At 43.8% G+C, this 25999-nt stretch overlaps 1 protein-coding gene across 1 annotated transcript in view; it reads right to left on the bottom strand.

Annotated features, from left to right (window-relative positions):
• LOC147025423 (voltage-dependent T-type calcium channel subunit alpha-1G-like) overlaps positions 1-25999 on the bottom strand; it is a 347934-nt gene that overhangs the window by 265941 nt on the left and 55994 nt on the right. Inside the window, exons 5-6 of the mRNA XM_085886389.1 lie at positions 24160-24490; positions 5039-5131 (exon numbers count right to left, since the gene is read on the bottom strand). Of these exons, the coding sequence (XP_085742515.1) occupies positions 5039-5131; positions 24160-24490 (424 nt within the window). The remainder of the gene's footprint in view (positions 1-5038; positions 5132-24159; positions 24491-25999) is intronic.

Below are 25999 nucleotides of genomic sequence, written 5' to 3'. Positions count from 1 at the left end.
GTACCTCTGTGATTTAAGCTCCTGACTCAACATAGGATATGCTCTCTGAGCTGGCAACCTGACCCTGAATGTGCTCCGGGTGCAGTCTGAATGTCGAATGGCAGCTGACTTTCCCCACCACTCACGGGCCCCCTCTCAGGAGCCAAAATGCACACCCTGACCCCGTACCAAACTCCTGGATCGCCATTCTTGCAACCCCTCCTCGTTACCCCTCTCTTGGTCTGGCGACTGGATGAGGGTCATATCAATTCCGCGTGCTCACCCAGGACGTCCCCGGAGATATGCGGTTGAGCTATTCATGTCTTTTGCTTGGCCCAGCATCGCACGGTGCTGAGGATAGCCCGAGTCATGCAGTACTCCTCTGTATAGAGTGGCAAATTGTTGTGATGCAGGAGATACAAAGGGGTGTTAGAATATTTTTCCCATGTGTGGGAGGCATTTGTGGTCAAAGTGGTGAGGTTTGGTGAGTGAGGTGCAAAGCAAGGTGAGATGCCGGTTGGAAATTGGCATGCAGGTTTGAATGAAATAATGGCACGTGTTGCGTGGGTGGTATAGTGTGTAGTGGGGTTGTGGTGGTTACAAGCCACGGGAGGCATTGTGGTGTGCTTATTATCAATCGTATGTTAAGTGGCGTGTGTGCTTGCTTGCTTGTTTTGTACCATGGTGAAAAGGAAAAGGTTCAGGTAGGAATCAGAATTTGAGATAGTTTCTAGTTAATCGACCTAACTTTGAGACCCACGTAACGCACTTCATCCCGATAACCCACTCGACATGAGGGGAGGTCTAACTGCACAAAGACTAATGAAATAACTGCCTGAGGATCACTGTATGCTGGGTGCCATTGCCTTAGAGGCATGTGGTTTTGTAGAACCGCAACAATATATTCCACGACCTTGCATATAATTGTCAGCAACCTATTAGACCTTAAGTTAAGAGGATCCATTTTTGCACCATGATTGCATATTGCAGTGATGTTGGTTGACTCCCAGCCAGATGGAAACTGACCAAGAGAGAATGATCATGTGAACAGAGCAGGAAGAGGATGAGCAAGAGCAGCAGATCAGGTTTTTAAGACATATGCACCAATGACATCTGGGTATGTTGTAGAATCAGAGTCCAAATTTGCCAAAAACCTCTCCCCATTCTCAAGTGGGAAAGACAGTATTCAGAAGCAGTTGGGTGTGAAAGGGTAGGGTAGGTGTCGGTAGTGAGGTGTCGAGTAAACAATATTTAGAAGCAAACGCAGAATTTAAACATTTGGCCTTTTCACGAGTGGAGTCGGCTGTGGTGCCATTCGAAGTGAGGGAAGGGATGGAGGTGCCACCAGGAACCGTCTTGACAAGGTGCCATCAGATCTTCGAAGGAGACAAGTTTGAGAGCTGTGTCTTGAGGGTTTCCAGGTATTGTTTTCTAGCTCTCCTGAGAGTGGACAGACTTATTCTGGGCTTTGTGCAATGATCTGAGGTTGCCTTCAATTGGATTTTCCTTCCAGGAAGAAAAAGCAATTTATTTGAAGGCAACCTGTCATGCTACATGATTCTGTGTACCATGGGTGAGAGGATGGGTTTGATAACTGAAGACTAGATGGGATAAATCTGCACTCAAGGGAAAGGAAGCTTGAGGAGGGTTCCTCGGCAGTATTAATTTTAGGAGAGATGGAAATGAAGGACCAGTCTTAATATAAGAGGGCAGCTTGCAGTCCCTGACAGTCAGCTTGAGTGAACTGTCAGACTCTGTGGCATTAAGGCAGCTCTCTGACAATTAAGGCGAGAGACAGGTTGATTCTCCCAAGACTTGCAAACATATCCTGTTACTATTGGGACAGAAGAGGAAGAGGAGACATTCGGAGGAAAATTCGTCATGACCAAATCCAGAACAAGAACGTACCACGAGAAGAAATCCAGAATGGAAAGTTCACTGATCCAGTGAGACCCATGGAGTGACAGAAGTCCTGTGCTGCAATGCCCTGACTGGTGGAAGAGGTCCCAACACAGCCAATTAGAATGATGACAGCTTAAATCATCGGATATGAGAAAGAAAGATTTGGAATGGGTGGTGAAAAGATGATCCATGTTGGCATTGAGGGAGATGTAAATTGATTCATCCCTGTTAGAAGGATGGTACAACACACAGACAAACAAGCGGTGGTTGTGGAGGGGAAAGTGCAGCCAAGGGTACTACTCCTGGGGGTTAGGAGTGGAAAGGGTAATACACTGATAGTGGGAAATGGAGTTCTTGACATAAACTGCAACTCCACCACTGGAATGGGGTTCAGACATGTAGAACCTGAAAAGCCAATCCCAGGGAGAGGCACTGGGGAATCGGGGATATCTTGTGGGAGGAATCATTCTGTTAGGCAGATCATGTCAGGTTTACCAGTGAAAACTTGGATTGAGAGATTTGTTAAATTGAGGTGAAGACCTCAGATGTTGGATGTCTATACAGTTGAGGATGGGGGAAGAGTGGGAAAGAGATGAGGGATGTGGGGTGAACATGTTGGGAGCAGGATGCTGGGGAAGCAGAGAGGGGGCTGGACGCTGCAGAATCATAGAGCGGGCGGGATGCTGGGGAAGCAGAGAGGGGGCGGGACGCTGCAGAATCATAGAGGGGGCGGGATGCTGGGGAAGCAGAGAGGGGGCTGGACGCTGCAGAATCATAGAGGGGTGGGACGCTGGGGAAGCAGAGAGGGGGCGGGACGCTGGGGAAGCATAGAGAGTGTGGGATACTGGGAAAGCAGAGAGGCAAGGGTGTGAGTTGCAGAAGCAGAGCGGGGGCGGGACACTGGGGAAGCAGAGAGGGGCGGGACACTGGGGAAACAGAGAGGGGGCTGGACACTGGGGAAGCAGAGAGGGGCGGGACACTGGGGAAGCAGAGAGGGGGCTGGACACTGGGGAAGCAGAAAGGGGGCGGGACGCTGGGGAAGCAGAGAGAGCACGGGATACTGGGAAAGCAGAGAGGCAAGGGTGTGAGATGCAGAAGCAGAGAGGGGCAGGATGCAAGACACACAGAGAGTGGGTGGGATGAGTGGGAATCTGAAAAGAGGCAGTGGCAAGGGGGAAGATGGGAGAGGGTATGTGTGAAGAAGGTGTGGGGGAGGGTATTAATGTGAGGGACTTTGTCACCATAATCCCATTCACAGTACAAAAATGGTTGGATTTAAGGATTTCAATTGCATAGAGACGAAGACAGACATCAGGATCGGAATGGTAATGATGATAAAAGGCATAAAGAAAGACAGCACTTTATGAATACAATGGTGGATGAGGCACGAGTTTGCGAGTGATACAGGAATAGAGAGAAGGGGATGATGGAGAGCAGAATGGGAGAAAAGTTTTTGGAAGTAAGTATGTGCTGAGAGTGAACATTTTAGAATTGCCATTTATAAAGGTTTAAGTTGATGGAGTGAGCGGTGAGGAAGAAGAATGGAAAAGAGGAAGAAAAGTTTGGGACTGAATGGATTTGGAACGAGTTAAGAATTAATTAGATTGAATGATATTTTAGTATTATATTTAATTTGAGGTCGTTAAGAGAAGGAAGAGAGGAAAGAAGGGAAGTGCTATGCGACTGGGTAGAAAGTGATGGATTTGAAGAGAGGCAACGCTAAGCAAGACTTGGATAATAAGGCAGGGCCTTTTGAACGAACATGTGGTCAACAGAAAGCAAGCTGGACAAACAAAATGTAAAGTAATTAATTTTTTTGTCATTAAAATTTTTTTTATTAACTCACCTGGACTTTAGTCCGGTGAGCTTATGCAATCGAGCAGTGTCTGCAGGTGAGTGACTGAGTTAGTCAGTCAGTCACCGGTCAACACTTCAGTCATTATCGCTTGAACCAAATAAAGGATTTTGTTGAAACTTGGCGACAAGCTTCATATCTGATGCCAAACGAAGGTTTATTGACTGCATCAAATTCTGCACTCATTAGGTGGGTTATTGACCACCCACACACCCCCCCCCCCACAAAAAATATGTATTTGATCTCTTCTCCGAAACTACACACAATTTTGATGAAACTTCACCACAATCTTCATCACTTGTGATGTACCAAAGTTTGTTCATGGCATAAAAAAAAAATCAGGGTCTCGGGGTTCTGTGGGGGGGTTTGAGTGACTGTTGCTCCTGATCAAGGTGAGCTTCAGGACTCGCAGTCCTTGTTTTATTATTAAACAGAAGGTATAAGGAAGGGGTTAAAGTGAGGGTGGTGACTAATGGGACATAGGGGATGGAGACGTGGCAAGTGGGAATGGGAGAACAGTTGGAAAACTAGAACGGCACTCGGGAGAGCGCATACCTCCACCAGGCCCAACAGTATAAATTTCGTATCCCACCGATGGGCTAGATCTGCATCCAGACCTCAACCAAACTCGAATTGGCTTGTTCTTGTCATCTCCCCAACTCATCCACCAAGATTTTTCATAATCTGTACACAACTTTTTCAGATATTGCGCGAAATTTCGTTTTTGGTCCCATCTCTCAATGATGAAGAATTACTTTTAAAAATATAAAAATTCTAGTATCCAGCAGATCCTGATCCAGATCTTCACCAAAATCGAATAAATTAGTCCTCATCACACACCCAACCTGGCCATAACATTTTGTCTAAATCCGTCCATAACTTTTTGAGATATCCTGATCACAGACAGACAGACAGACAAACAGACAGACAGACAAACAGACAGGAGTGAAAACATAACCTCCATCCACCTACAGTGATGGAGCGAAAAATAGGCTGACCTGAGACACTGCTGAGTGAGATAAATAGAATGAGCACAAAAAATACACAGGATTACACAGAATACATAAAAATACACAGCGCTCAATATGATTAGAACAATCAACACAGACAGAGAATGCAAAATCGACAGCAGCAGAGATGAATCCAAAACGGTTCCTTCGCTTTTTGGATGCAAATCACTCAGTGGACCATGAGAAGCAACAACGACCAACTACTCGGTTCATTTGGACATCAGTTGAGTCCTAAGTTTGCTATAAACAATGACATAATTAATATGAAAAATTGAAACTTGATCGTACTTACGATGATGAGCAGGATAAAATATATGAAGTTGTAGAAAGAATGCGCATCCATCACAAAATACATAATGTCAACCCATCCTTCCAAAGTAATAACCTGAAAGAGTTGAATATTTGAGGTAATGTGTCAGTTTCATGACAATTACAAAAAAAATAATTACCTCTGCAGAACCATCTCCTTTTCATTATCCCCTTCACCAAAAACAATGGAGAGAAATCCAAAAATTTCAACTTCGATTAATATTCTTATGACTCAAATATGAATCACCTTATAATGATTCTCGATGGCAAATTAAATAACGTCATGACCAAGGACAGATAGCACCAACTTCAATAACATAAACGGTACAGTCGAAGCATCAATGCAATTCATTCCCAAATGGAAACATAATTCCTAAAAGGAAAAGGAATGAAAAAGAAACAAACAAGAACAAGACGTTATGCATTGCGTGATACTTGCAAAATCCATTGAATAAATTTTACCTTGAAATTAATTGGTGGTTGAAGTCAATGACCAAATATGCAAAAATCCTCTTCAAATTTCAAGTCAATGGATGAAAATTGATAATTTCAGAAATTCGGCCGATGTTGACCTTTTGGCCGATGTTGATCTCTAAAATAATTTCTTGTTGAATTCAAGAAACTGAGATGCAAATCCTCTTCAAATTTCAAGTCAACGGGATGTAAACTGAGGATTTTTAGAAATTAAACCAAAGTTGTTGACCTTTTGCCGATGTTGTACTCTCGGTCGATGTTGATCTCAAAAATAATTGGCTGGTTGAATTCAGTGACCTGAAATGTCAAGTCAATCTGATGAAAACTGAGGATTTTAGAAATTTGATGAATTTGTTGACCTTTTTGACCTCAAAATAAAAACAACAGGCTTCTTGCTTATGACAAATTCTACCATGTGGTGAAGTTTCGTGAAGATTGGCTTAAAATTGTGACCTTTCGGCGATTGACAAACAAACAGACAAACGGACAAAATAACAAAATCGACTGACCAGTATAATTGAAAAAATCTTGGATTTTCTCAAGTTACAATTTACGAAACCACGTACGACTTGAAAACGATTCATACAAATGATCCTAAGAGATATATTTACGATTGTATTTGTACATATCCATCATGTCATCAAGTACTATTCAAGATATCCAATAAAGCTTGAAATAAAAAGTGCCTTTCCCTTCGCATCGCCACACTCAAGGCACATCAACGATCCGAGCATCTTTCCGACTCATTTGAGCAAAGTAACACGTGATGCCTTCGACAACTTGCAATTAACAACGTGCATATGCCGTGTTGTTCCGTGAATTGTTTGCCACCCATATGCTGTGTTCCAAAATTCAGCCCCAATCAGTTCAGCATTGCACAGGTTTGAGAAATGGAATATCTATGCTGCAGACCATTGACGTTAAGGCATTCATCTCCTTCACAATTTATCTCCCACAAAACAGCACAAATCGACAAAAATGCCATTATATAATTTGTTTACATGACAAATGTTCAGTGAAGCACATTTTTAATTCGACAATATTTGTGTAATATCAACCGGGAGCATCCCATTTAGTTACCTCCGCCACCAAAGGTGGAAGGAGGTTATGTTGTCACCCTTGTTTGCTGGGTCGCCGAAATAGATGAGCCTTATTGTCAGGAATTCTGTCTGTTTGTTTGGATGTTTGTTCGTTTGTCATCAGCATAATTGGTAGTAAACGTGGGCCGATTTTGACCAAACTCGGGTGGTAGGTACATTTTATGACCGAGTGCTTCGGGAATTGTGATGGTTGCTCGGGACGCTTTGGTTCCCCAGCAACAACTGAAAAACCTTCAAAATCGGTCCCGTTCACGCGAAATCAATTCCGAAAGCCATTATCTGACGTAGGCTCATGAAATTTGGCACGAATGATCTACAGGTGATGCTCTACCAAATATATTCCGGTTTTTGTGATATATGGAATAGTTTACCCGCAGCGCCCCCTACAATTAGGGTATGCGTGAAAATTGGCGAAAATTGAAGGCCCCCTCGCGACCAGGTGAGTGCATCGATACGAATGAAACTTTGCAGCTTCATAGCACGCAATGAGTACTACAACTTTGCCTCAGGACATATTGACCTATCTCGGCTAGGTCAGGGGTCAAAGGTCAATGAGTGCATTTTTCAGGCAAAATGACCATTCAAATCCCCCTTGCTCATACACGGGTTAACCAATACGAATGAAAGTTCAAAGGTACAGAGTACTCAATGGGTACTACAACTTTGATTCAGGACATATTGACCTATCTCGGTTAAGTCAGGGGTCAAAGTTCAATGAGTGAATTGTTCAAGCAAAATGACCATTCAAAGCCCTCTTGCTCATACACGGGTTAAATGATATGAATGAAAGTTCATAGGTCCATAGTACTCAATGGGTACTACAACTTTGCTTCAGGACATATTGACCTATCTCAGCTAAGTCAGAGGTCAAAGATCAATGAGGGAATTATTCAGGCAAAATGACCATTCAAAGCCCCCTTGCTCATACACGGGTTAACCGATTCGATTGCAATTTCATAAGTACTTAGTACTAGATTAACTCAGATCGGGGTCAAAGGTCATTGGATGCTCGGCGACCCATGGCCGCCTAGCAGCTTGTCTGTCTGTTTGTCTGTCTGTGAGCAGGATATTTCAAAACGTTGTGGACAGATTCGAACGAAATTTGGTGGACAGGTTGAGTTTGTGACAAAGATGAATTTATTTGATTCTGCTGAAGATCTGGATCTGGACACAGATATGAGAAATTTTTAAGTTCGTGATTCTTCAATATAAAGGGATGGGGCCAAAAATGATATATAGCACGATATTTCAAAAAGCTATCGATGAATTATAACAAAACTTGGTGGATAAGTTGGGGAGGTGACAAGAATGAGCCAATTATATTTTGGTTCTGTTCAGGTCAGGTCAGGTATGGGAGCATGTGCCAGAACAGCGCGTCGCTGCGTCCACTTTCCGCCGGTACTCCAGGGGCCTCCATCTGGCCATCCCCCAGGCAGATGCCAGGACCATCCCCATCTCCTTGAGATGATGGTCAACCTGCTGCAACCACGAGGCAAGTGGTCGGCCCACTGGCCTCCTCCACTCATGAGACTCCCTCGCTGAGAAAATCTGGTGAGCAGGATCAGCGTCAGGAAAATGAGCCACATGTCCATACAGCTGCAACTGACGCTCGCTCAGGGACGATGCAGGGAACAAATCTCATCCGAGTCTCTCTCAGCAACCGCTCGTTGGACACAAAATCTGACCTGCGATAGACAAGGATTCTCCGAAAAGACTTGGTACCAAAGGAATTAAATCTCCATCCCAGATCCTTGGTCAGAGTCCAAGTCTCACATCCATAGAGCAAGACTGGAAGTACCAAGGACCTGAAGACTCGGACTTTCGTCCTCCCGCACAAGTACCGGCAGCACCACACCCCATGATCCAGTGAATCCATGACTCCCCAGGCCCAACCCAGACGTCGATTGATCTCTGACTCACAGCCAGCAGAGACATGAATATCACTGCCAAGGTAAGTGAATCTCTCCATGACCTCAACATCCTCACAACAAACAGGCACAGACAGGACAGCAGCATCCAAGATGTCACTGAAAGCCTGGATCTTAGTTTTGACCCAAGAAACCCGTAATCCCAGCGGCTCCAACTCCTCATTCAGTACCTCGAGGGCCCCGAAAAGGACATCTAAAAAGTCTCCGCAAAGATGACTGCATCATCTGCAAAATCAAGGTCCGAGATCTTGACATTCCCAACCGATGCACGTCAGCTTGATCTCTCAGACATCCTCCCTAAAATCCAGTCCATACAAGTGCTGAAAAGTGTGGGGGCCAGTACACACCCCTGACGAACTCCAGTAACAACTGGAAATAAGTCAGAGATGGTACCACCACACTTCACAGCACTCTCAGTACCAGAGTATAGTTCAGACATCAGATCGATCAGTTTTGGTGGCACCCCACGAAGACCAAGAATCCTCCAGAGGACATCCCGATTCACTGAATCGAACGCTTTACAGAGATCAACATAGGCTGCAAGCAGCCCCTGCCGAAACTCTCGTCTGTGTTCGATGAGGACACGAAGGGCAAGGATACGGTCAATCATTGACCTCTTTGGTGTAAAGCCTGACTGCTCTGGACGCTGGTGCTCAAGCAGATGGTGGCGAACCCTATCAAGAATTATCCGAGCAAAGACCTTGCCCAGCACTGAGAGCAGCGTCACCCCTCGGTAGTTGTTGCAGTCTTGGCGATCACCCTTCCCTTTACAGAGAGGGACAACAAGGCCCCTCTTCCAATCAGTTGGGATGATGCCTGTGTTCCAGGCAGAGCACAGAACTGCATGCAACGACACGAGTGCAGCATTTCCACCAGCCTTGAGAAGTTCAGCATGGATGCCACAGATCCCTGGAGCTTTGCCCCGTTTCAACTGGTTCACCGCAGCCCGTGTTTCCACAAGCGAAGGTGGACGGACCACAGTTGATTTGAGGGTCAGCAACAGGGATTGTAACACCCTTGACGTCCAACTCGACAGCTGGGGGATCAGCTTGGTACAACCGCTCAAAGTAACCGGCCCAGCGAGCCTTCACTTCAGACTCCTCTGTCAAGAGCCAACCACTCTCTGCTCTAACTGCAGTGCTCCGAGGGATGGGCTTGGATGAACGCAATGCACAAATTCCCCTGTAAGCGGGACGAGAATCACCTGTCCACAGGTGATGCTCTACCCCCTCACAGATTCCTCGCACATAGGCCTCCTTGTCCACCCTCAGTGCACGTACAGTTTTACGCCTCAGCTCCCTGAACAGCTCAGCTCTGCCATTCAGCCTGGCCCTGCAACTCTGGTCAATGGTATCCAGTGTCCCTTGAGAGACAAAATTCTTCTTTGCCCTGCAGTGAGTTCCAAGACATCCACCGGCAACATCAAGGAAGGTGGTCTTGAAGGCACTTCACAACTCTTCAGGACCCCCCAAAGCACCCAGACCCCCAAGTGTCCACTCAGCCTGTTCACAAACTCCTCAGCTGCTCTCTCATCCCTGAGCTTGCCAACATCCAGCCTAGGCTGGGATGGTACCATTCTCCAGGATTTAAGGTGCAGCTTTAGAGTTGCTACAACAAGCCTGTGGTCAGTATTGAGGAACTGAGCACTCCGGTAGACCCTGCAGTTCTGGATCATCCTCCAACGACCGTCAATGAGGACATAATACGCTCGTTGACCGGTGTTACCTCAATTATCATTGGGGTCAGCTTATTGGACACAGCTACAGCAACTCCTTGGGTATGGTAACCATCAGAGCGACCAGACCAATCGTAGGTGTAACTACCCACCATTATCTCGCCGCAATCCCGTCTCCGAACCTCAGAGAGAGCTGCAATCCCGATGTCCAAACGCTTGAGCTCAGCTGATAACAGAGACAGGTGGTCATCCTCTCTTAGTGATTGGACATTCCAGGCACCCACCCGAAGGGACCGCCCCAGGTTAACCCAAGGAGACCGCCGTCTGGTGGACGACACCTCAGCACCACTCCGACACACTCTCCCGCAATCTGACACAGGGATGTTACCCCGTGGTTTCCCCCTATCAAAGATTGGGGGTCCCGAAGGCTTTGCCCCAATCCCCTCATCCGGTGAGCTGCCCTGCGAAGGGAAGCTGCACAGGAGGTACTCCCACGGAGTGGGTTTACAGATTTTTTTTGCGTTTGTGTGTTTTGCGGAATGAAGGGTTTTACAGTGGCCGGAGTGCAAATCCTGCCACCAACCTCCTAATAAAAAAGTCACCCAACTGCAGGAGGACGTCGCAGACACAGTTGGGCACGAGATATAAATGGCCGTTGGATCACAAGGAGCTCCTCCGCCCTTTGACAGGTTTTGTTTCTAATCCTGCTGGGGGTCCATATCCAAACACCCTCCTCACCAGAAAACCTGGTGGGGGAGACGGTTTAGTCGCTGACAACCCGACCATAGAACAGGTTAGTACAGGTTTACATGGTACCTGTAGCAGGTCACAGATCTCACCTGACCTGACAAAAGGAACTGAGCCACAAGAACTGAGCCACAAAGAGCCACAAGGAATGGTTCTGTTCCGGATCCATATCCGGCCTATCAGTGGGATAAAACACGTAAACTGTTCAACCTGGCAAAGATATGCGATCGACTCAGTGCGGTTCTAGTTTTTCTTTCTTCTTGCCCTCAAGTACACCACTGTAAGATCAAAACAATGAACATCAATTCAGAGGGAAGTTATGATCATTGATACCAACTGTACTTGCTCACATCACATCTGTGCGTGTCTGTCTCTGTCTCTGTCTCTGTCTCTGTCTCTGTCTCTGTCTCTGTCTCTGTCTCTGTCTCTGTCTCTGTCTGTCTCTCTGCTGGCAATTGGTGAGCTTAATAAAGTGTCATGGCATCTCTTCGTGTTGGGGCTTTGTCGCTGTCTGTGTTTGTGGTTTGTCTTTCCACCCTCCCATTGTGTCTTTGTGTTTTCCCCCTTTCAAGCTACCCCCCCCCATCCCCTCCCGATTGAGACAGAGAGTGAGAGTCGAGAGAGCGTGCGCGGTGGGACCGGTGAGGGTTCCCTATTGGGGCGTTTCCCTCCTCGTTTTTCTCAATTCGTGTTATAAATTATAATCTATTTCTCCTTTATCATAACATATATATATATATATATATATATATATATATATATATATATATATATATATATATATACACACATATATATATATATATATGTATTAGTTTGTTTATTGGAGCCTTCAGGCTTCGTTAATATTTTTTTATTTAAACGTGGAAACGATGGCGGATAGCTCTTGTTACACGGCTTTTGAAAATCTAACCAGGAAACATGGGTTAGTTTGTACCCCTCCAGCGGGAATGGACGTGGAGACCGTTATCCTCGCTGTTGGGGAGTTAATCGGTTTGGCGAATGTAAAAGCGGCTTCTCACATAAATAAACATGCGGTAATCTTTGTTTCCACAGGAAACATGGTTGCTCAAGTAGTCGAGCACGGGCTTTTCTTTCCATGGGACGTGTTTGTCGAGGTATGTCCTCTCGACACGCCGGCAGTTCGGGTTTCCGTCTCTCATATTCCTCCGTTCATTAAGAACATAGAACTGGTTAACGAACTCAACAAACTTCGTTCTGTCGTTTCTTCAGTTATGATGATTCTTTTACAAGGGGAAAATAACTGCTTAAAACTCATCATGTCCTTTCGTCGTTTTATTTGTTTGATTTTACCGCGTGGTATAACCTCATTAAATGCGGTAATGCCCTTCAAGATAGAAGGGTACACTGAAAGGGTCTTTGTCTCTACAGAGTCTCAAGTTTGCTTTGAGTGTGGCCAATATGGTCATTTAAAAGACTCCTGCCCGAATAGGTCCATGGGTGGAGTCACGAGCCTGACTGGTGATGAACAATAGGGTGTCACTGAGATCATTGTTGATAATGTTAATAGTATAGGTGCTGAGAGCCCCATCGTAGACAAACAGAAAAATAGGAAAAGAACCCTCTCATATTCCCCCGATCTCAACGAGCCAGACAATAAGGTCTTGGCTGGTCCCCCAACCTTCGCTCAAGTGGTTAGTAAAGGAGCGCAACCCCCTCCTCAGCAGCCACCTCCAGCGGAAGTAATTCCTCAATCTCCTCCACTTTCAGAGTCAGTTGAGGATCATGTGATAAATATCGGGAACTTATGTGTTGTCCAGACAGCACCCGAGTCTCTTGAGTGTTCTGAGGTTCAACCTCCATGTGAGCTTGAGCCTCCATGTTTGTCCCTTGTTGAATCTTGCGTTGATCGTGTCTTCCCTCCCTCTATGGAAAGCGGTGAATATGTACTAACTCACAATCTGTCTGTAATTGGCTCATCCAGTGAGGTTGCTGAGCCTTATCAAGGTCATGTGCAGCAGAATGCTCAGGATGAAATCTCAAGAGTGTTGCTTTGATGATTCCGTTTCTTTCGCAATGGATTCTCAATGCAAAGATTGTGACTCTGATCCGGGGTTCTACTGTTGCCTCACTAAGTGATGGTGAGGATGACTTCCCGTCAGAGCGTGTCTCTGGAGATTCCATCCCTCCGACTGAAATCATGGATTTCTTACCAAAAACTTATCGGAAAAGACGCGGGAAAATGAGCGATTCATTCGCCGATACTCGCACCTTCATTATTGGTACTCAGGGTGTTGGTCAGCAATCTGCAACCCCACATGTTTCTGATAACTCGCTTAAAATACTAAAAAGGTGTCTTGTACAGCAAGGAAAGAATTAAACTTGTAATGGTTGAGTTGTTGCGTATGTCTTCATGAACATGGCCAGTTTGAATATTAACGGTGGACGCAGTCAGCTGCGTCAGTCGCAGACTGAGCAATTAGCCAGGAAGGAAAAAAAAAATTGATATCCTCTTATTACAAGAGACTCGTGCCACTCCAGATTGTTTGGCTGACTGGCAGCAACAGCTGAATGGCACTTGCTTTGTTTGAGTAATTCAGATTCTGTGAGCGAGGGTATTGCATTTTTTGTGAGTACGCATTTGTCTGTTTCTCCCCCTATTTTTAAAGAAATCATCCCAGGCAATCTCGCCTCTGTAGAGCTTGAATACAATCAGAAACGATTTGTCTTTGTTAATGTCTACGCTCCAAGCGACAGTACAGATTTTAACGACTCCTTTAATTTCCTGCAAAACCTATCTTCGGATACGTTGTTGTGCCTAGCGGGGGACTTTAACTGCACTTTGAACCCAACTTTACACGTCATCGAAACAGTGCAGGGCCACATCCAGCTTCAAGTAGGCCACTTCCCAATATTATATCACGCCATGATGTTAACGATATATGGCGACAACAACACCCAAACTAAAGCATGAGTCACATTTGCTCTACGGCTAGGATAGGGCAGCCGTACCCCCCCCTGAATTGACAGAAATGTGCAGCGGCCGCAGAGTTTCTGAGGTGGCCTCAGGGTGGACCTATGCCGTATGGCTATCTTTTACAAGCCGCAGGGGTCTCCGTGGAAATAAAGCGCGGAGTTATAACTTTTTTCATTTCTAGGTTGGCCGTAGCAATTTGACAAGCCAGAGCCATGACGGAGATGTTCCACGTCGACCTACGTAGGGCGTACGGTGGGCTTGCGTTATTCGTGCCTTTTCCGTAGGCTCTTATCAATGAAAAATGAATTTTGCCAACCCCCAAAAAATTACGGCGGCCGCACTATTTCCACGTTCGCCTTAGGGCCCCCCTGCGGGCGCCTTGCGGGCACCTTGAGGCTACCTTACGTCTACCTTGAAAATTCTATGGCCGCCGCAGGACGCCCTAAGGTCACCGTGCGACATCAAATCAAAGACCGTACGGCACACCCACATTTTCGGTCTCCACAATTTCTAAATACCCCGTGCGGCTACCCGAAAAATAAAAACATATGTGACTGCTACATTGTGTGACCGTGGAAATACTGCGGCCGCCCTATAATTGCTCATGGCCAAAGATTCTTTAGACCCTACGGCCACCTTGCCAAATGTGACTGAAACATAACCGACAACAATTCAGCCGGTGTCGAGTTTTACTAAATCATCTTTCACTTGCTCGACTTGATAAATTTTACATTCCTAAGTCTGCTATCAATCTTGTGACATATACAGATATTGTTCCTTCTGGTTTATCTGAACATTCCTTCGTAAAACTGTGCTCGTCACTTCCTGGTTTTAAACACCGCACATTGCATTGGTGTTTTAATACTTCCCTTCTGAGTGATCCTTTTTTCCAAGTCATCCTTCAAGGTTTTTTTGGGAAAGGGTTGTGTATCTACAACATCAGTTTCTAAACCTCTGTCAGTGGTGGGACTATGCCAAGGCACAAATCCGTGTCTTCTGTCATCAATACAAATCGAATTGCTCTCAGAGTAAACAATTATGCAGACACCTTGAAACAAAAGATTCTTCGATTACAGGGATGGGCTGAGGACTTCAGTGATGATAAAAGGTGTCAACTCCTCTTTGACAAACTCTGCTTAAGGAACTAGTTCAAGGCGATGGTATCGGTGCCTTAGTCAGGCTGAAAGTCAGTGGTTTACTGTCTGCAGACACTTGTAAGGATTTTTTTTTAAGTTTCAGAAGACGACCAAGGAGAGCCAGCAATTGCTTCGTCTACGGTCGAGTGATGGGCATATTCTGGGTAACAATACAGGAATTGTCCACTTTGTTCGAGTGTATTTCGAGAGTGTGTTTTCCTTTCAATCTGACGATATGCCTGCAATGCAAAATATTGCAACTAATATACCGCAGATAGATGAGCACCAGCAACACTTCTTGGATGAAAACATTAGTCTTGGTGAACTTAAAACTGCGCTGGATCGCCTTGTTAACCATTAGGCTCCTGGCTTTGATGGGTTGCCAGCTTAATTTTATAAAACTTTCTGGGATATGCTTGGTCTTGCTTTGCTCTCAGTTTTTTTTTTTATACAGCCTCCAGGAAGGCTTATTACCCCCTTGGTTGTCGACGTGCAGTTGTTTGCCTTATCCCTAAGAAGAGGGATCTACAACTGAGACAGAGCTGGTGCCCCACATCCCTTCTCTGTGTCGATTATAAGATTTTTGCTGAATCACTTGCTAACCGTGTGAAGACTGTTTTAAGCACGGTTATACATCAGGATCAATCGTATTGCGTTATGCACAGATCTATGCATGATAACATTTGTATGGTACGAGACTTGTGGGATGTGTGTGAAATCCAACAACAATATACTGGGCTCTTTTTATTGATCAGGAAAAAGCTTTTGACTCTGTTAATGATGAATATTTGTTTTACCTTTTAAAACAATTTGGTTTTGGGCCATCTTTTATCTCTTGTGTAACTGTTTTTGTATAATCACATTTTTAGCTTGATTAAAGTCAATGACGGTCTCTGTCTACCTTTGCGGATTGGGAGGGGAATTCGGCAAGGTTGTCCCTTATCTGGAATCTTGTAATCTCTTTGCATCGAGCCCCTTTTGATTCGTTTGCGATTCTCTCTTATGGGATTTCCAGTGACTCCATTAGAAGAGCCCGTCATTGTTTTGGCTTATGCTGATGATGTATGTGTTGGTGTTCACAACAACAATATCACTATGTTGTTCGAGTATCTACATGTCGACTCTCAAGCATGTACAACACAAATTAATTGGTCGAAATGTAAAGCAGTTTGGGTCGGCTGGACGCCACCTTATGGCCTTCCAACTCCCCCTATGAATTTGCCATCGGTAAAAGAAGGTGTAAAGTACCTTGGTGTTTATCTCGGTACCCCTGGCTTTGTCAAAAGGAGTTGGGATGGTTTGCGCCACATAATTAATAATAAGCTGAATAGATGGAGAGGAATTTTGTCTACTTTGTTTTTCAGAGGTCATGCCTTGGTCATTAACAACCGAGTTGTCCCTCTGCTGTGGCATAAGATGATTGTCCTGCAGCCACCTGTAACATTGGTGTGGTTGATCCAAAAATGTTTGCTTGACTTCTTCTGGGATGGCAAACATTGGCTTAAGCCAGAGACTATTTAGTGTAGTGGCCGAGACCGAGAAAAATGAGTCGACCCCCACCGGAGGTATAACAAGCTGAAACCGGTCTCATTTGAACCATATTAATGCCTAATTTTTGAAAACTGAGGTTGTAGTTGTTGAAATTCTGCACAACATGGTGAATTAACCCCTTGAGTGCGGGAACAAAAGAAAAAATTGCCATTTTCAATAATTCGTTATTTACTTCAATAAGCATAAAATGCATGTAGAATGGTTGATTATTTCAGGGTATTTCTATGTATTGGACACGTTTTAAGATATTTCATGGGGTTTTATGCTCCTGATGTGGTTAAGGACCCACAAAATACCCCCAATTTTGGCAGTTTTTGCGCATTTTTAGCAAAAACTTGTACGTTTTCTCGTATTAAATGTCCAATATATGTTTTAAAAGTGCCAAATTGGATTATTTTCATCAGGCGGGGTGTCTCATTAAAGAATATGTCAGTTAAACTATGATAGAATGTTCACAACCAGGTAAATTCACCCTTTCTCTGACATGTGCACGGTTCGGGTGAAAATTCTCATTTTTCTAAAATCGGCATCTTTTATCCAAAAATGAACTGTTATCATGGAAAACTATGGAAAATATCAGGGTTACTATTAGAAATTGATATTATGCAAGGTATTTCATGGACTTTTATGCTGCCAAGGGGTAAAAGACCCTCCGGAATACCACTAATTTGGCATTTTTTTAACGATTTCGTGCCAAACTCATTACATTGTTATTTTCGATGGTATTTCATATGTTTTGAGATATTCTGTGCAGTTTATCATGAATAGGGGATTAAAAGGAACCGAAAATACCCCCACATGTAGCATATGTACTGTAAACTAGAGGGGGAGCACTCGGTAGAGTGCAAAACCTCCGCCGCCAATAGTGTTGGGTCACTTAAGTGAAACTGATGTCCTATTCATTGTAAGTCAAAACGGATCAGACTCTACTGAACCACGATTGAATAAACTAAATTAGATCGACGCGCATGTAGAAATGCCAAAAAAATAAAATCGAAATTTTTTTGAAAAAAAAGTTGCAAAATTTTTTTTTTCTCTTACATTTTTTTTTTGCTTGGAAATCACTTAAAACATGTGGAAATGCAAGAAAAAAAAATTCAAATATTTTTCCAATAAAATCGAAATTTTTTTGAAAAAAGTTGCAAAATTTTGTTTTTTTTTTTCTCTAACATTTTTTTTTGCTTGGAAATCACTTAAAACATGTGGAAATGCAAGAAAAAAAAATCAAATATTTTTCCAATAAAATCGAAATTTTTTTGAAAAAAGTTGCAAAATTTTGTTTTTTTTTCTCCAACAAATTTATTTATTTTTGGTTGGAAATCACTTAAAACATGTGGAAATGCAAAAACAAAAATTCAAATATTTTTTCAAAATGGCCGCCATAGCGGCCATATTGGACTTTGGACCAAGTCCAAAATCTAATGGCATGATCCTTGGACCATACCTAATCCCCCCACCAAGTTTCGTCGAAATCTGTCCAGGAGTTTTGCCGTAATACTGTTCACAAACAAACAAACAAACAGACAGGGGTCAAAACAGTAACCTCCGTCCATCTTCGATGGCGGAGGTTAATAAATACAATTAATAATGATAATGACAGTTGGAATTTTCTCCCTTGATGATATTATTAGTTAAACCAAGACATCATATGTGGCAATGCCGCTGCTGATCTTTTGTTTTTGGCATCATGACTGCTGTGCCTCTATCATGCATGGCTCAAACATGTCAAATCTTCTTATCAACTTCAAGACACTGACCTCAAGAAGAGGATCATCACTCATTGTATTGGTCAAATTAGGCCGATTGAACAGGTAGGATCTTAAAAAGAAAACCAAAGATGTTCTCATAGTACAAGATCAGAGGATTAATGAAACTATGTGCTGTATGTGATGGTGTAGGCCCTATGTGTATGTGTAAACAATGTGTTGTACATGGAATTAGCATGGCTGTGGAATGCCACATATATGAAAAGTGAAAGTGCTCTGCATGCTCAGTGGCTATAAATCCTTAGTGTTGGCTCCCTTCAGTAAGTGTATGTTGTGTGAGGATAGCTGGCATCTTTAATTGAGGACTGATTAGGCTCCACACCCGGTATACTGACCCGTATTCATAGGCCTAATTCCCCACGGTGATTCACCGCTATGGCATCTCAAGCTGAAATTTAATACCCTTCTCTTGCAGGGAATCAAGATGGATCTGATTGGAGAACCCCTTGAGAAGAGAAGACGTCTGAGTGAAAGTTGTGTAATATGTGAACAGACTTTAGATGAGAAGTCAGTGGACAATCCATTCATAAGAAATCCAACACTTGACGGAGTAAAAGCTGTTCTTCGAACTGCGGAAATACGTGAGGACACTGTGCATGACAGGTTGCTCAAGATCAAAGATGGCATTTTAAACCAGACTGTTACCATTAGATACCATAAGAAATGTAGGGCATACAACCGCAAGTAATCTCAAGTATGTACAAAATGAACTTGCTACTGCGAATGATAAGGCTGATAATGCTGGTGACATGGTTGAGAGTGGTCCATCCCAAATCCGGCGCACAGACACTTCCACGTTTAACATAAGAACTGATTGTTTTATCTGTGAGAAATCGTACAGAAGAGCAGAAAGGTTATCAGAAATCGCCACTGGCACCGGAGCTTCAACTCGTGACCGTGTCATTGCAGCATCTTTGGAAAGACTCGATGGCAAGACTCGCATGCGAATGTTGTTATATCCAGAGATGAGGTACCAGAATCGCTTCGAAACATCACCACCGGTCAAATGGCATCTCAAGAAGTTGAGAATTCTCTGAAATGTATTCCAGAAAAAGGAAAAGCAGCCTATGAGGACTTCATCAAAGAAAGAATTGGGACCGAACATTCTCAGAGATTCTGGGACCCCTTGAAGAAAGAAACTGTGTTGACATTTTCAGATATGAAGAAGGCACTCACCAATGACAAGGACTGGAAGAGGTTTTGCACTCTACCGAGTGCTCCCCCTCGAGTTGATACTCAGGTGTTGTTCAGGTGGCTATTGGCTGTCTCACAGAGTCATAATGTCGATTTGAGGAAGGTACTTTGTTACGAACTGGCCACCGTACCACCAGCACTCTTCCATGAAGATGGGTCGATGAGGAAAACTGCAAAAGCTGACCTTACCTCGAAGCTCAAGGCAAATTGTGCGGATGTTCTTGCAGAGCTGCCACAAATCTCGGCAATACCTGAACCCACATCATCCGCATAGATAATTGATGGGATGGCTATGATTCAGAGTTTCGATGAAAATCACTTCACAACATTCCAAGATTTAGCCACAATCGTTCAGAAACGACTCTTACAACTTTTCAGGAATCCTTCATTGGATATCAGTGGCATTACAGGAATCTTTGATCGTGATGACGTCGAGACATCAATCAAATCATCCGAAAGGCAGCGGAGGGGTGCCAACAACATGGTGCTAACATACCAGATTCAAGGAGGCAGACAGGTTCCAAACTACCGCCAGTTTCTGAAAAGTGGAGGCAACAAGTGCAGCTGAGAAAACTTCATCTCTCAACATATATTGGACAATTACGAACAATAACCAAACGATCAATCAATTATTCTGGCCGGTGGTTTCGGTGATGGCAAGCTGGTGAAAGAAGTACAACCACTCGGAGTCTCATCCATTGACTCTCTTCAGAGAACACAGGAGGAAGCGGATACTCGGATAATCCTCCATGCCGTCAGTCTCTCACGTGACCATTCAAGGGTCGATTGTTTGCTGTGATAACACGGATGTCCTGGTACTGTTGATCTACTATTCCAGTAGAAAACAGCTGACTGACAAGGTATACATGTACGCTGGGCATTCTGTAAAGGAGAGATACATTCCAGTCCATGAGATAGTTACTCAGTTAGGACCGACTGTTTGTGAGTGTCTCCCTGCCATACACGCTACCACTGGGTGTGACACCACATATTCTTTCAACAGAATTGGGAAGCGAACAGCTTATTCTACACGGATCAAGAATGCACAAGCATTGTCAGATATGAAAGGATTTCATGAGGCTGATATAGACACTTGTGTTTCATTGTCATGGAAATTTGTGCTTCTAATGTATGGCAAAAAAGGCAAAGACTTGGATTCATTGAATGATCTACGTTTCCATTCGGCCACGACCACAGACAAGCCATCATCTATGCTTCCCCCAACCGAGGATGCATTCAAGCAGCACATCCTACGGGCCAAGTATCAAACCAAGATTTGGTGCGACAGCCGTGTTGCTAACCCACCGTTGATATCACCAGTTGGTCATGGCTGGTCCGCTTGTGAATGTGGTGGAGTTACCCAGACTATGTATACTCAAGATTCCGCTCCAGTTGAGGTTCGAGACTCAACACACCTCGACTGCACTGACAAAAACTGTGAAAACGGGAGGATGTGCCCTTGTGTCCTTGCAGGACTAGAGTATATTGACATATGCAGCTGCACTGACTGCAACAATCACAGCAATGTCGTACAACAGGAAAAAGAAAATGCAACAGAGATAGACACTGTTTTCGATATTTAGATGCATGGCCAGCTGATTTCAGATGTGTTCAGTATTGAAAGATTCATGAGTGGGTTTCACTGTGCAACAAATATAAACATATTGAATGGATTTTTCTCAAAGGTGTGAATCTTTTTATCCGGGTTCAACTGCAATTTCATTCATGAGACAATCTGACTGGTTCATCAAATCAGACTCGGGACTGTTATCACATGTAATGACAATATCATGCGAAAAAAAAAAGAGACAATTGTGGCATAAATTTCGTTTAAAAGAATGCCGATTTGGAGGTATTCCGGGGGTCTTTTACCCCTTGGCAGCATAAAATTCCATGAAGTACCTTGCATAATATCAATTTCTCATAGTAACCCTGATATTTTCCATAGTTTTCCATGATAACAGTTCATTTTTGCATCAAAGATGCCGATTTTAGAAAAATGAGAATTTTCACTCGAACCGCGCACATGTCAGAGAAAGGGTTAATTTACGTGGTTGTGAACATTCTACCATAGTTTAACTGACATATTCTTTAATGAGACACCTTGCCTGATGAAAATAATCAAATTTGGCACTTTTAAAACATATATTGGGCATTTAATAAGAGAAAACGTACAAGTTTTTGCTAAAATTGCACAAAAACTGCCAAAATTGAGGGTATTTTGTGGGTCCTTAACCCACTCAGAAGCATAAAACCCATTGAAATATCTTAAAACATGTCCAATACATAGAAATACCCTGAAATAATCAACCATTCTACATGTATTTTATACTTATTGAAGTAAATAAAGGATTATTGAAAATGGCCATTTTCTCTATGTTCCCGCACTCAAGGGGTTAATTCACCATGTTGTGCAGAATTTCAACAACTACAACCTCAGTTTTCAAAAAACTAGACATCCATCCGGTTCAAATGAGACCGGTTTCAGCTTGCTATACCTCCGGTAGGGGTATCTCCTAAATTCGAGCTCCTTTTCAGCCCCGGCCACTACACTAATTTGCCTTCCACTGGGGGAAGGGGGTCATGGATTGGTGGACATTCTTTGTCAGATGATGGCCTTCCGTATCTCTACTGCTCGTCGTTTTATATTTCTGGAGGCCTTGCCCTGGAAATCCACTGCGAGCCTCATATTGAAACAAGTCGGTATGCTGGGCTACAACCGTGAACACTTTTTTTTCATGGTACTGCTACATCTTGATGCCCCATCACTCCCTGACTTCCACCAAGATGTCCTGCACGCCTGGCAGTTCATCTCAATAACTCGGCAAAAGGTTCCTTCAAGAACCGCTTTTCGACAATGCTCTTTTTCCTGAAATTCCTTGTTTACGTACCTTCATGCAGCATTTTATGGGTGTTGGTGTGAGCACAAGTTGGGACCTTCATAATTGCAAAAGGAACAGCTGGTTGTCTGCAGGATATCTTCAAGAAAAAACTGGTATCAGATGTTTGAGGAGTATTGTCCAGGTACTCCAGGAAGTCCTGCAACTTTTTAGGTACTTAGGCCTGAGCTTCACTGCTGATATTGGTGATCACCATACACCACCACAGATATGTGCTAGCTATAACTTGCCAGCTGATAACTCCACAATATCTAATTTGCTATCGTCATCCTTACTCTCCAGTAAAGACAAAAAAAGACTGTACCATTTGTGCCTTTCAATCTGATTTCCCTCATTACAGCCTGCTTCATTTGGGGCTCGATGGAAAGAAAAACTGCCTTCTGGGCCTCCCTCCCATCCGCAATGGTCTGCGATGTATATTTCACCAATTGTTAAAAAGGACCGGTGATATTGCCTGGAGACTCGCCCACATGGTGCTGCCTTCCAATGTTTTAGTACATCAGTTTAACAAAATTAACACAGAGGCACGTCCTTTCTGTATGCTCCCTGAAGACCTTTTTCATGCATATGTGGATTGTGCAAGACTCACGTCTCTCTGAGTTATTATCACCGCCGTTACATAGGATGAATTTTTCTTTCTCTGTGCGTTTTTTTTGTTTTGTTTTTGGAATATCACTTGGTTGCAAAAACAGCTCAGAGACAGCTCTTGTCAATTTCATGATTTCTATTGCAAAACTGGCAATCGACAAGACAAGAAAAGCAAGGTTCCATGCAAATGCTGATATTTTATGTGATGTAGTAGTTGTCTTTTAGGCTCTTGCCATGGCAAGGCTACGTATGGAGTTCTCTTTTTGTCAAATGAAAGATGATTTGCAGACCTTTGCACAAAAATGGTGTGGGAAGGAAAGTTTTTGTAAAGTTGAAAATGGTGTGTTGAATTTCTTATTGCAGTGTCAGATATAGGAGAGGGGGGGGGGGTATTTTTCTCTTCGGTGTTGTTGGGTTGCACGTGTTTAGAATTTTAGTAATTTCGTTATTGTTTGTATGACTTGTGTGATTTTCTTCCCTTTATAAATAAAAGAGCTTCAAAGTCAGTCTCAGTCTCAGTCTCAGTCTCAGTCTCAGTCTCAGTCTCAGTCTCAGTCTCAGTCTCTCTCTGTCTGCATGTTTGCGCACTTGTTTGGCAACCCTTCATCATTATGCCAAAGCATTTGCCATTGCCTGGCTATTAATAAAAGGTTTGGCAATTAAACATCTGTAGCAATTTCCCTCGATCTTTTTGGATGGAATGTGGTCACACAGGCTTGAATATCTTAATCGCTACTCTACTCTACACTCTGCTGTGCACATGCAATCCTGACATAGCTACCAGTTCATCTCCCAACCATCAAACATATATTATGGAAGCACTTGCAAAGTAGTGCTGTACTCACATGTATTACACAGCCCACTTTTCAAACCCATGATTGTCTTTGCAAAATAACAATCTTTACCTCTCTCTTACCCACTCACCCCATCAGTCATTCACCCACTTTTGATAAAGGATAAAGAAGAATCACCCACACGCACTGACAAATAATCCAGAGATATTATCCTCCACCTAAATCTCAATTCTCTCTTTGCTGGTGCACATTTATCCTGATCATTTTAATTCACCCACAAATCCATGGCTCACAAAACAAGGCAAGTACTGACCTGAAAGATGGAGATCCACGCATATCCGATGTTGTCAAAGCTGATGGAGTCCTTGTATGGGTTATGCTTGCTTGCATGACATTCCGTGTACAGCCGGTTCCAGTCCATGCATAAGCTGCCATTGTTGCCATCAGGGGCATGTTTATCATGCTGAAGTGTAGAAAGAGGCGATGGAGGACTTGGTATCCCTCGGCACACCGTTCCATGAGAGCGCAGGGGTGGGACTTCAGAGCAGCTGCGCATACCATTGTCTTCGGCGAGAGAACATACGAAGGGTGGACCACGGTTTCCATGCGGCTGGTAGTAATCATTCAGGGAGATGTTGTAGTCACTAGGTTAGGACAAGGACCATGATTAAAGTTAGAGTCAGGACCATGAGGTTAAAATTTGCGAACCAGGGTAGAATTAATCTGTGGACCAAATAGTCAACCGTCTATTTTCTCCTGGCTTTTATTTCTCTTCCTTTACATGCTGTTTATAAGACTATTACTGCAGGATATCTCAAAAAGTTGTGGATGGATTCAGACAAAACTCGGCGCGCAGGGTGGATGTGTGGCAAGGACAAATTGCTTAGATTTTGGTGAAGATCCGAATCCAGATTCGTTAATTTTTTTTAATTTACAAGTGATTCTTCATCATCGATAGATGTGTAAAAAAAGGATATATAGAGTGACCCCCCTTTTCAAAAGTATTCACGCCCCCCCCCACTCCAAAGTTTTCACATTTTGATGCCACCTGAGCTTATTTAATGAGGCTTTGAAATAAAACTTAATATTTAATATAGTCTTCACAAACTACTCCAAAGTGATACAACCAAAAAAAATTCAGATAAAATGTGAATAAGTTAGATTAACAGAGAAAATCAGATGATTCTTCATCCCATAAGTATTGTTATGTTTGTGGGGTAGATGGAAGAATTTCATAGGAAAGAAAGGATCGTTTGGAGTTGCTTGGCCCGTGGACTTGTCGGAGACATCTCAATGTAATTAAGTGGGGAAACTGTGAGCTTAAGTGTTACTTGTCACCACATGGTGGGGTGGTGCTGTGCTAATTAGATAGGGATTAAGGATAATTCCCCCAGTATGTAATCACCCCTCTGTGACTTTTCCCTTTGTTTTTGTAATACCAACCAGCAATGATAGAATTACGTTTTCGTAACGGCAACGGCAATTGCAGCCGAGCTGCATGACCAGGTCGGGAGAAGCCCCGCCTTCAAGGGGGACGGCGGGCGAAGTCACTCTCCCAAGGCTGATGATTGATGGGTGTGACGTGAGATGGGAGAAGAGGAAGAGTGGGTAGGAGGCAACAGATCGGAGAGGATGTGGGGGAAGGAGCTGGGAGCGAGAAAGGAACGCATGAGTGCGGAGCGAGGGTTGAACGAGTAGTCGAGGGAGGAACGTGTCTACATGGAGGATCTCTCGGCACGGCGAAATGGCTGCGTGATTCTTGTGCCCGTGCTGTGTGAATTTGTAGCACGCTGAGCAAGACACTAACCGTTTACTGTTCGGCTGAGCCGTGAAGAGTGTGCGTTTCTGAGGAGGGAGGAAGAGTGTGCCTCGTGACCTTATCATGGGGACTCAGAAGTCGTCTCCTCATGTGGGCCATCGTTGTGAAGAGACCGGGTGCAGAAGAGGAATAGTCAACATATTTACTCTTGAGAATACGCTACATCACAGTTCGCGAGCCCTGACGTCAAGTGCCATCTCCGAATTACCTCCTGTATGTCTTACTGCCCAGAGAGCGACTGGGCGCTGTCTCCTATCTCTCTATTGCCTACAAGTCACGATTTTAAACCGATCTTCACGAAACTTTACCACGTGGTAGAGATTGCCATGAGGAT

The sequence above is a fragment of the Eptatretus burgeri genome, chromosome 6 (assembly GCF_056783735.1).
Source record: "Eptatretus burgeri isolate ZD-2024b chromosome 6, Ebu_testis_v1, whole genome shotgun sequence".
In the NCBI taxonomy this organism is placed as follows: domain Eukaryota; kingdom Metazoa; phylum Chordata; class Myxini; order Myxiniformes; family Myxinidae; genus Eptatretus; species Eptatretus burgeri.
Note: the sequence above shows the minus strand (reverse complement) of the source record. Positions and strands in the feature narration are given on the sequence as shown.